The 11,900-nt window shown below is 32.9% G+C and overlaps 1 protein-coding gene and 1 long non-coding RNA gene across 6 annotated transcripts; both read left to right on the top strand.

Moving 5' to 3' along the window:
• Window positions 1–1,218: 1,218 nt before the first annotated feature.
• On the top strand, window positions 1,219–7,937 carry LOC141689790 (uncharacterized). Of its 5 annotated transcripts, none has more exons than XM_074494182.1 (17): window positions 1,219–1,362; window positions 1,491–1,649; window positions 1,752–1,802; window positions 1,889–2,107; window positions 2,219–2,317; window positions 2,404–2,459; window positions 2,800–2,911; window positions 3,180–3,359; window positions 3,549–3,806; window positions 4,796–5,005; window positions 5,095–5,298; window positions 5,402–5,524; window positions 5,615–5,887; window positions 5,972–6,070; window positions 6,150–6,607; window positions 6,697–6,729; window positions 7,577–7,937. In XM_074494182.1, coding segments are annotated over exons 2-17 (2,481 nt in total). In that variant the 5' UTR covers window positions 1,219–1,362; window positions 1,491–1,544; the 3' UTR covers window positions 7,578–7,937. The 5 variants fall into 5 exon arrangements, with proteins under 5 accessions (XP_074350283.1, XP_074350282.1, XP_074350281.1 ...); XM_074494181.1 differs by having other exon boundaries at window positions 1,883–2,107; window positions 5,618–5,887; XM_074494180.1 differs by having other exon boundaries at window positions 1,883–2,107.
• A 1,573-nt stretch (window positions 7,938–9,510) lies between these two features.
• LOC141689267 (uncharacterized) lies at window positions 9,511–11,417 on the top strand. The gene is made up of 2 exons (XR_012562308.1): window positions 9,511–9,622; window positions 11,089–11,417. It is a non-coding gene; the product is annotated as an uncharacterized LOC141689267 (long non-coding RNA).
• Window positions 11,418–11,900: the final 483 nt, after the last annotated feature.

The following is an 11,900-nucleotide window of genomic DNA, read 5'->3' as shown; positions in this document are numbered from 1 at the left end:
ATAAGTTTTAAAATTAAGGAAGTACAATTAAGTGAAAATAACATGAATAATTATATAAGAATAATTAAGTAATTTCAACATTTATCTACAAACCTAGTACCTAAAATAAATTATATTATATTTTTTGTTGGATTTTAATTACACAGTGTGGAGTTTTAATTTCTTTTTAGCTGTGGCCCATGTTATTCAATAATTTTCATTAATTTTGTTTTAAACCTATCCATCACATCATTTACTGAATATCATTAATTCATTTTTTTCAATGTCGGTACTTTGAGTTCAAGACGCTTACTTGATATTTACGTACTTAGTGGTTTATGGTTTATAAAATTTAATTTAATAATAAGTAATTAATACATGCATGTTTATCATACTCGATATAATAAAACTCTTTTTTCACGAAAAATTATCGCTTTCATGCTTTTGAGTTTGAATATAATGTTGTTTCTTATTAGCTTGACGCGTATTTTTTTTATATTTTGATTTGACTTTGAAAGGGAGACATTTAATGATAAAATAATTAAGTAATGATAGTTAAGTAATTTTAGCGGGTACCGACGGCTGATTATCAAATTTTCAATATTTCGTCTATTTTAAGATAGGATAGGTAGACAAAAAATTAGAATTAAAATTGAAGTGATTAGTAATTATAATATTTTAGTTTATTTTATTAAATAAAATTTTCTTATAATATTTTTGGAAAAAGAGAAATTTTAATTGAAAAGATTAAAAAAATGCATATATTTTTTCTTGACAAGAAATGCATTTTCGTTACTCCAAACTTTCACTCAAGATACAGTTTCTAATATTGATTGGAACACAACTGTAATCAAATTCAATACGAGAAATGAGTAAATTCGTTTAAGAAGATAATTATTTTATATATTAATCAAGAAGGAGGGTGTTGCATCGGTTGCATGCAACATATGTTCTGGTTCTTTAATTACTGTGCCTAGTTAACATTCAATTATAGGTTGAAATCGACTTAACATTGAATAGTTTAATCTTATAATAATTATAAAGGGTAATTAAGTAAATGTAATTATTTTAATTAATAAAGATATTTAAGTAATTTCGGTAAGTACCAATCGATCGATTATCAAATTTTTAATATTTCATATAGATTTATCAATAAGTTTTATGACACGGGTTATTATGGTAATTAATTTATAGGGGAAACACTCTCGATTAATTTGATGTACAATTAAAGGTCAAAAGCAAGCACAACAACACACAACACATCTCATTCCAGACAACTAGCAGTATATACAATAAACACTCCAATCACAAATTTTAAATAAGAAAACCTGAAGAAACCCCCTTTCTCGTTCTTCCCCCAAATCTAGAGGACACACATCACAGGTAAATACACACATTTCTCACTTGCCTCACGCTTCTCACTCTCTCATTTCACATCTTATATCTATTTACTAATCGCCTCATTTTTATTTTCCCAGTAATTACGTTTTTGTTTTTATTTTAAATTCTAGGGTTTGCTTGGTTACGTTACGTTTAATTGGAGCAGTGTAGAAGCTTATAATCAAATGGAGGCACCTAGCGGTGTCGCATCCGCACGCGGCGTGTCTCTACCGATGCAATCGGCTCGAAAAGAGTGGCGAGCTGTTCCCGAACAAAACTCTAGCAATGAGGTTAAAACTTCGACTCTACTAGCTTATTTTTACTAATTATCAAGTAATTAGGGTTTATTGTATTATAATTTGAGTTGGATTGCGATAATTTCGGTTTGTTAGGATTTGCTAAGATCAAAGTTAAGGCAATCTGATGAAAGATTGATTTTTGAGGTAATGTTTAGGGTTTTCGTGTTTTCGGGGTGAAGGTGTTTTTGATGATGGTGGTGTAATGTTTGGGTTTTTTTGTTAAGGTACAGCAACCGGTTGATGTGGATTTTTGTTCGATTACGATTGATGGAAGTATGGATAATGAGTTGCAGCAGCGGCTTCGGTCGGTAGTTAAGCAAAAGGAGGAGTTGCAGCATATTGAGACGGAGCTTAGGTCAGAGCTTATTGCACGATCGCAGATTATAGCGTTGCAGAGTACTTATGATTCACAGATTAAGGAGCATGTCAATGCCAATGTCAAGCTTCAAGTGTGTTCCTTTAAGAATTACGCATTTGTTTTGTTGAAAATGATGTATATTAACTTGTGGTTGTGGTTGTGGTTTATGTGGGTGTAACTTCTGGTTTGCTGGCTTGTGAAGGAGCAATTACGGGATATGGAGCAGGGTATGCATGAACTTGAAAGGGAGATTGAAGTGAAGGAAAGAGAGCTGCATGCAATCAGATTAGATACTCAAGCGGTATGTTACCATTTGTGTTCTTATAAAGTTTTGGGCTCTCCTTTATATAAGTTCATTTATAAGTATGGCATCTTTAACTTCGGCAGGTTTGGGCGAAAGATGATCTTCTCAGAGAACAAAACAAAGAACTGGCAAATTTTAGGTATGAATATACTATTCATTCAGTTATATTAAGTTTGTGTCATCGTCAGGACTGTAAACAATTTATTGTTCCATGAATAAATGATTCGTATTTTCATATGGAAATTATGTGCAGGAAAGAACTTCTGTTTCCCTTACATCATTTGAAATTAATTGGGATTATGGTGTCATAACTGTTAGTGTAAAGTCGGAACATTTTTTCTATTTTAACATTTGAGATATAAATAATGCTATGAATCAATGCTTCTTATTTATAATTTAGTCGTGTGAGTGGTGAAACCTTCTCATGTGTGTCTGGGGTTCAGGTGAATTGTACTAACTCTGACTCCTTTTGATTGCAGGAGAGAACGTGATAATTTAGAGGCTGAAAGAGCACAGCATCTTAAGCAAATCCATGATTTTCAAGAGCACATTCAGGAAAAAGAGCGGCAGTTGATGGAGTTGCAAGAACAGGTTTGCTTAAGTTTTCCTTTTAAGCTTAATTGCAGAGTCCAATAATATGTACCACATTGAAATAATGATGGCGTACTTATTAGAAGCTCCGTGTGATCCCGCTTTTTAATATGCTCAGTAAACTTTTATTTTCATCCAGAAAATCTTATTCCGTGTTTAATATACTTGTTTTGTAGGAAGTCGATATTTGGTTTTAGAGTCTGTCTGTACTTCAATAATACATGAACTAAAAAAATGTAACTCGTCTTGATCATGCTGCTTCGTCCAGCATAGAGTTGTGCAGGAAACTGTAATTTTTAAAGATGAACAATTAAGGGAGGCACAAACATGGATTACGCGAGCCCAGGAAATGGATGCGTTGCAAACTAGTACAAACCAAACCTTACAAGCTGAACTTCGAGAGCGTGTTGAACAGTATAATCAGTTGTGGATGAATTGCCAAAGACAGGTTGGTTGCTGAATCGCTCAGTTATAACTTGCATCTCTTCCATATTGTTCTAGCAATAAAATAAGCTTAAAGATACTATTTTCTAGCACGCCATTCCCATTGTGTTTTTCAGTTTACGTAAATTACAATGATTATTGAATAAATTGAGAAATTCATCTTGTCTAATTCCTATCAACACTATTTTTGTAGTTTACCGAGCTTGTGCATACCATACAAGCACTTCAGATCGAGCTGGCAGAACTAAGAGAAAGAAGTGGAACTTACTCTGATGAATCACGTGCTTCCCAGTCTAACTTAAAGGATGCTTCTCAGTCAGGAAACAACAATGGAAGCCAACTGGACACAGGTGGGAATGCTCAAGTTCGTGAATCCAGCACTCTTCCTAATGGTAAACTGGAGAATGATTCATCCATGTCCCAAGGGACTGCTTCTGGACAGGCTGGTCAGGTAAAATTTGTCCATTTGGTTAGGAATTTTCCATTATAAATGCCCATGGTAGTACTAATTTGGAGATACATGGCTCACCACTGTTAAAAGTTGTTAATAAGTATTATGCAACATATATATTTATTGAAAAGAGGGAGTTTCCTGTTTCCATGTCATGTTACCATGAGTGGGGCTGCTACTTTAGATGTTATCAGTAGTTACAGTCAAGTTCATGCAATGTTTATTGGCAGCTATAATTAAGCTGGATAAAGTAGTATAAACCCTTTGGCTTACCAAGTTACACGTCACAACTTAAATTTGTAACTTCTTTAGTATATATATGATCTTTACTTGTAGGTTTTTCTGTTGGGATAGTTCATTTGATATTGTATATCCTATAAGTAGTTTAAAATGACAATCTGACAAGAACTACTTGAATTTACATTTGGTGAAGGTAATTTTGTGTAGGTAGATTGTAAATTGAACTACCTAAATTGTCCAAAAAAAGAAATTAAGTGCTTTGCTTTTTGAAGTCATAAATTGTTATTTGACAAACATATCATCCAAATTAATTCGTACAAGTGTATAACTTTTCATTCGCGCAAGATATAACAAAAAATGGTATAATCTTTCAATGTACCTGCTGATTGTATCCATCTTCTGAACTATGTTTTACTGCTTATTTTATAACTTTACTTTATTAACGAGTAATATGAGTATCAACACAATTGTGGTCTACAATCTTTAATTGGACTTAAGCGGGGTAGATAGACATTGTAACCCTCATTCGGGTGCCGTTTAATTTTACAAGGTACTGTAACTATTTTCCACATTCTCTTATCTGTTGGTTTTGTAAACAATAGTGCACTTTTTATGCGTGTGCTTTAAATTGCTTATTGTACATTTCCCTTAGAATCCTATACTTTCCTGAACCGCTGAGAATATTTAAGCGATTACTGTTTAGTGTTGTGCTAACATCGATATTTTGTTTTCTTGTTTCTTATCATCAGACCAATCATGTTGCTGCTGTTCCTATTGTTCCTCAGTCGCTAGTTCAGGTGCCCACCTATCTCGCTGGGCAAGTGGCTGCTTTGCATCCTTATGTTATGCATCAACAAGCGGTGCAACAATCTGTTTCTTCACATGTTGCTCAGTCTCATACTGCACATTTTCAGTCAGTACCAGCAATGTCATCTCTACAGCATTGGCAGAATCAACAGGTAATAGCAATTGTAATTGTAGAACCCTGCATGTAGTTTCAGTATCTTAAAAGTTAAAGCATTATATGATTATTCTGTAATGGGTTTAGGCTGCATTAGAAGGTCCACATATGCCAGCTCAGGAACAATATCCCTCATCACAGAATGAACAAATTTTGCTTAGAGCAGAAAATAGTCATGACTATAAAGTTCCTGTAAATGGGAAACCTAGCCAGACAGAGTACATCGATGCTCAAATCAATCAAGGGCTAGAACCTCATGCTGTAGTTCCAACCTTGAATGAGGGAGCACAGGTGTGTAACTCTAAATATGAAAGCTAAGTATTGTTAATAACTTTATAGGAAGTTTAAATCCCCCCCCTGCACTACCTTTTGATCCACCAAAAGTTTTATTCAGGTTCTGGAATCCATTGGTAAACACTACATTATAGATCCTCAATCTCATAACTTGCAACAGTTATCTTCCCAGTTTCAAGAGGGTTTAACATTGGATTCTCTGAAGCATAATAGCGAGCGCGAGGTTTGTAAAACATCTTTGTAAGCGTTAGATTAGCTGCTTGATATTAACTTAAAATCATTAGATAAACTGAAATTCTACATTCTTGTGCAGAAGAATATTAACACTTTGGGAAATTTTGAGGCCCAAGTTTCTATGACCAAACAACCTAATGCTAAAATATCTCAAGAACCAGTGACAAAGAATATTTTTATGGAGAATGACGGTGCTAATGTAATGTTACCTTCTGAATCTCCCGTCTCAACTGAAGAGAAGTCAAAACTTGTTGAAAAGAGCTCAGAAATTACTTTTCTTGATGAAGGATCATTGTTGCGCTGCATTGTTCGCACAATTCCACCCAATGGTAGAATCAGGATTAGTTCTACGGTGAGTGAAACTCACAATAATTTTTTAGCGGTTATTTTTTTTTATCACTGGCTTATAAAATATATGGTTTGTGTTATTGTGCAGCTACCCAACAGGCTTGGAAAAATGCTTTCACCTTTACATTGGCATGATTACAAGAAAAGTTACGGAAAACTTGATGACTTTGTTGGAAGTCATCCTGAAGTAATATATCTGGACCTAATCAAGCTCTGCATGATTATGATTGCTACTATTTTTGTAAACTAACTGTATTGCGTTTCAGCTGTTTGTAATTGAAGGTGACTATATCCAGCTTAAAGAAGGCGCTCAAGAGATAATTGCTGCTACTGCAGCTTTTGCGAAAGTTAAAGCAGCTGCTTCTGCAACATCATCGCACTCCTCCCTCTTGCCTTCTGTTGCTGTCACTCCCATGGCTCAGCCACACCGATTAAAAAGGGAGCATGCAACCTCCCGACCTGGAAACCATACTGAAAATCATTTACATGCTCAGCTTATGAATGGTGTTTCATATGCTGTTGGAGCTGTTTCAACAGTGAAAATTTTAAGCAAATCGAAAGATATTGCGGAATTTAGTAGCACAGAAATGAGATCTCAGTTGCCTACGCAGTTCACTTCCGGAAATGGAGCGACTATAGATAGATCTGATGCAGTTGGTTCTCAAATCAGGGGTTCAGTCAGGGGCAGGGCTAATTCTAATTTTGTTGTGAAGCAGCAGGACAGGTATTGATTTTACGCTTCATAAGGATTGTCCATAACCTTGTTTTAGTTAGTTAATGTACTAATCATCAGATATAAATTTTGTTGGACAGGACAAGTGGAACATCTTCGAACTCAAGAAGATAGTAAGTTACCTAATTACTTAAAGTCTTTACCTCACTTCAATTATAGTTTGAAGAAGCTAATAGTTTAGCACAACTACTAATTGTTGAACAGCTTAAGAGTTGATTTGTTTTCTAATTTTTTTAATAAAATTTCCTTTTTCCTAATATATGTATTGAGACGCATTGACCCCTTTGACAAAATTCCCTTTTTGTACTCCATTTGTGTCTGGTTAAATAGTTTTACAAGTAGGAGATTGGTTAATTTGCAATAGTTATGGAACAAATAGTTAATTTAAAATCAATATTGCATAGTATTATTTTAACTGTGCTTTTATTTAGTGCCTTGTCCTTTGTCTATGACCCCACTTATTCACTTGCCAAGTGATCTGTACATCTTGAGATTTTGTAGAAAGTATCCTTATTCATTAGTGATGCACTGAGTCCAGAAAGGTATACATGTCTAGTGATGTTTGCAGTACAGTGAAAACAGTTCTTTAGATGATATGCTAGATGTTACTATGCCAAAATGTCTGAAATGGCAACAGAATTGAAAATTTTGCATCTGTTCTGCAAAAATATACAAAAGCAACATCTTTGCATATATTTAAAGCTCCAAATTTATTTATTTTTTAAATTATCTACGTTAATGATATCTAGGATTACCTTTTGGTAGTCAGTATCAGAATCAATCCTTTATTATATGCCGGTGACATTTATGGAGAATATGGGTTGGCTCTAATATTGATTTCCATATGCTGGATTTTGTGTGAGGATTCTATAATTATCATGTCATCTCTTTTCTGTTTTGTTCTAGACATATTTTACCATTTGTCTTCCCCATAATTTTGAGGACATTTACTTTTTGCAGGTTACGATGTGAAAAATTGATAATTATGATCAAATTGAGGGACATCAGATCACTTGTATTGCGGATTACAGACGAGTGATGATGTATTATGATGATGGAATTCCCACCTTTTGCATTATTTAGAAAAGCTTACAAGGCTTTAGCTGATATATAATTCCGTTGTCTTGATACTCAAAAAACTGTACATCCAAATTGGTGTAATAGATGCACAAATTGAATGTGCACCTGATTGTTCCCGGTATCAATTGTGAACTTGAAGTTGAATTAGAACTGTAACTGTCTGCTGAACTTTTGATCTTGTTGAATTATGGGCTTATTTGTCGTTGCTATGATATGCTTAATGCTTTCGATATTCCCCGGACATCTATAGTTTCTAGCTTTCTTTGTGGATCTGATGGATAAAGTGCCCCTTGCCTTCAGATACTATAAATTGTACTAAAAGTTTTATGTAATGTCTGCCAAGTAGCCAGTGTCTTTGATTTCACCGGTAGAAGTAGAAGTGTTAAGTGCCAAACAATTGATTTCGATTGGGTTCAGTTCAAAGTAACTCAGCGGATTCTGCTCTCTTGAGCAAGCAAGTAATAAGTTACATATTTGTTTAGTTTAATGAAAAATATGTAAGATACAAGTTTCTGAAAGAAATGAGAGACGAGATATGTAGAGTAAAAACGATTACTGTTAATTATTGGAAGTGCATTACAATTTACAGTAATAACTTAAACAGCATTTTGATTTTGAAAATATTTACTATTATCTACTTTAAATAAATTTTGAGAAGTCAACAACTTAAAAAGAGGCCCCCTCCTGCTACTTTCAGAGTATTGTTGGAGGTATCAAATTAATTACCAAAATTTGGTTTCAAATAACGTGATATTGATAATCTGATGATTTTTAATAATATTTTTAGTGAGATTTTTACGAGCATACATGTATTTGTTAATATTAAAATGTATGCAGTTCAGATTAGATATGTTTTGTGGTAAAAGTAGAACTAAACCGTGAAAAACGATTTTAGAAATTTTCGTCCGTAACAGCAAGCGGTTGCGATTAACTGTATCATTTACAATTGCAAATTTGTGATTATTACGGTTCGGTTTGCGGTTGAAACACTTAATATAAATTATTAAGAATAAAAAATTAAATATGTAGATAAAGTACTATTTGTAGATAAATTCATATACAAATAAGTAAAACATGTAAATTAATGTGAATAGTCATATTTTAATTGAACAATCTAAAAAATTAATGAGAATAGTCATTTTGATTGAACAATTTTAAAAAAAATAGTAAACAATCTGAGTCACAACATCTATTACATCAAACTTGCAATACTTGTTTTGCCGAAACACGCAATTAAATTTAACAAACAAAACATAGAGTGTAATACCGGAAGATATTAAAGGAATGGGTCAGGTTTGATTACAATTAATAAAGATAATTTAATCTTAAAATAATATATAATAATTTTTTTAAAAAAAAATGTGTTAACTTATTAATTTATATAATATTAAATATATTTTTGAAATTATATTTTATTATAAATATATGTCGCGGTTTGCGTTTGCGGTTGCGATTTTGCGAATTAAAAATTTAAAACCGCATCCGAACCGCGAACAAGTTATTTTTAAAATTTATATCCGCTATCAACCCTGTTTCGCGATTATCCGAAAACTTCGATTCGGTTGCGAACGGTTTGGTGCGGTTGAGCGGTTCGTCAATACATAATTAATTTTTTTTTGAACTGGAACACCCCTAATTAATACCTATTTATTATGTAAGTAAATTGACTTAAATAATATTTTGATTATCAATATATTAGTAGTACTAACTTTGAACATGTGCAATGCATTTCTTTTAATACTATATAATTTTATAATCTAATTTAAATTCAATTTTTTAACACATGAAATTTGTTGTTTAATGTTCGGTTATGTAATGAAAGTAAGGACGGGTTCTTTCTTAGCAGGGGCAGCAACGGCGTCGTTCATAGGTCTTTACCTCCTTCACAATGATCATAAGACTCACCAACATTGCATTTCTCAACAGGTTTTTTTTTAATATGTTTTTTTAGCTAAATATAATCCTTTTATCATCTGCTCATAATTCATGATGTTTTTCCCTAATTCATAATTTAACTTGCAAATTCATTTCATAATTGCTGTAAGATTTTGGCTCTGTAATAATCTTGTCTGATACATGCTATAATTGAAACTTTATAAGGCTAAATTCTTGTCAAGTATTCTGAGCTTATCTGACTAGATAAATTTACATTTCATTTTACTAGCTTATCTGATAATCTTGTCTTGATTTATAGTTGTTTGATAAAAACAAAGAATGGCTAGTTTTCAAATTAAATTATACCCGTAGAGCAACTCCAATAGATTAGCTATTCATGCCCCTAACGTAAATTTCAAGGAATGAGTGTAAATGTAATGTTCCAACATTGTCCTAGTAATTCATTAAATCACTAAGACACTCTCTTCATTCTGCAACTCCAGTTAGAGTCTTAGAACATTCCCAAGTTTTTTAAATAGGGCATAAGAGCAAGTCCAGTGCATAGCTATAGTTGGTCTTCTAGCTATAATATAGGACCAAAATGAAAAAAATCTACTCCAGGGCATAGCTATACTTGGTTTTAGTAATACATAAATGGATAGTTGGTCTTATATTTAGGACTAAAGATAGCTGTAGCTATCAAGAGGTGTTGGTTACATTACTGGAGTTGCTTAGGGAATCTCTATCTTCTCCCAAGGTCCTTCTAACTTATATTTTATTGTAAAATATTATAAAAGCTCTTTTCCCCTCTTAGTTGTATGTTGTAGTTTTAGTGACCGAAAGTACTTCATAAAAAAATTGATTAGGACTGAGCTTGGGGAACATTGTTGGAGATGAAACTATCTATCTATTTTCTAAGTTAGTAGGATCTTACTTTTTATATTATATTTAGCATTTACCATTTAGGTAATAGCTTAAGATACTATTGGAGATGCTCTAAAGGCCTAAACGCAAGTGCGATTTTTTTTGGGTTACTAATTAATCCACATATTTTTTGTTGGTTGAGGTTGTGAGAATACTTCAGCAAAAATGTAGACAGCACTTGCTTTTATCTATTTCCAAACTGAATCCTAATTTATCATGTTTATAGCAAGCAGTTAGTTAATACTTAATACAGTAGTCCATCCTACTTGTGTAGCTACTTCATCGACTGTAGTGGGTAATGTCTCTCATTTGCCATTTTTACTACTTATAGCTCGTGCAAAGTGCAAAAGCACGGATCACTTTTAAATGTCTAAAAAAACTTCTAGTATTAAACTTAACGGTTCTCATCAATTTTATTTATAAGTTCTAACGTTAGTGATTGAAAGGGATAACCAAAGATGAGGTGTTAACCAAACTACAAATTATTCCCTAGTTTGTATAGAAAGTATAGATGTAGGACGAATATAAATCGTTCTGGATTTATATAAGCGTTTGTAAATTCTGATCACTAATTTTTAAATGTTGTACTTTAGATGAAAGGTGTACACAAATCACTTGATGGACGAGTTTCTACTTTGGAAAAGTTGAGGGACAATGAAGTTTCAAATCATGCAGCAGCAACAGAATAGATGCCTGATGGGATTAAGGTTTGTTGTTGTGGCTTCTTTGTAAAAGCACGTTCTTGGGATTTTCTTTTCCAAATTAATAATGCTTGTTACTCTGTATGATTTTATTGTGTTTCCTGAGTGGGAGTGACATTGACAGTTTCAAAATTGTATTTTATATGTTAGAATTAAATCTTGCAAAGAACTATTGATTTTCAAGCAATGCACAGATAAAAATACAAGTATTTATCGTTTCATTTTGAAACCCTTACCTCATAAATATTATCTTGCTTAATGAGAAAGTTATACTAGTTATACTATCCCGACTCCTCTTATCCGCAAAAGAGTCCAGTTTAAAATTCGGAAAATATTAAGGCTATATCTTCCTTAAATCCAAATGAATGTTTAGTTTTTTTGATGCAGCATGGCGACGAAGCTATAATGACAAGGTTTTTGTACAGTGTATATTTAGGCTATAATCAATCAGAATGGTCATCTGCTTTAAATGCTATTAAATTAGTAAGCATATAAAGCTTGCATCCCTCCTCCCTTGTTTTACCTCTTAAAGCCTAAAGGACACTGGGGAATGAGATTTGAAATGCAATATATATTATTTTTCTTCCTTTGCATCTGCTTTCCTCCCCATTCAGATCACACGAGCAGAATATTAGTACTAGGTATAAAATCAAGGGTGAAGTGCCCCTAGTTATATATGGATGATCAGAAGATCACATTTTAGT

This window comes from Apium graveolens, chromosome 10, assembly GCF_009905375.1.
Source record: "Apium graveolens cultivar Ventura chromosome 10, ASM990537v1, whole genome shotgun sequence".
Taxonomy (NCBI): Eukaryota; Viridiplantae; Streptophyta; class Magnoliopsida; order Apiales; family Apiaceae; genus Apium; species Apium graveolens.
Note: the sequence above shows the minus strand (reverse complement) of the source record. Positions and strands in the feature narration are given on the sequence as shown.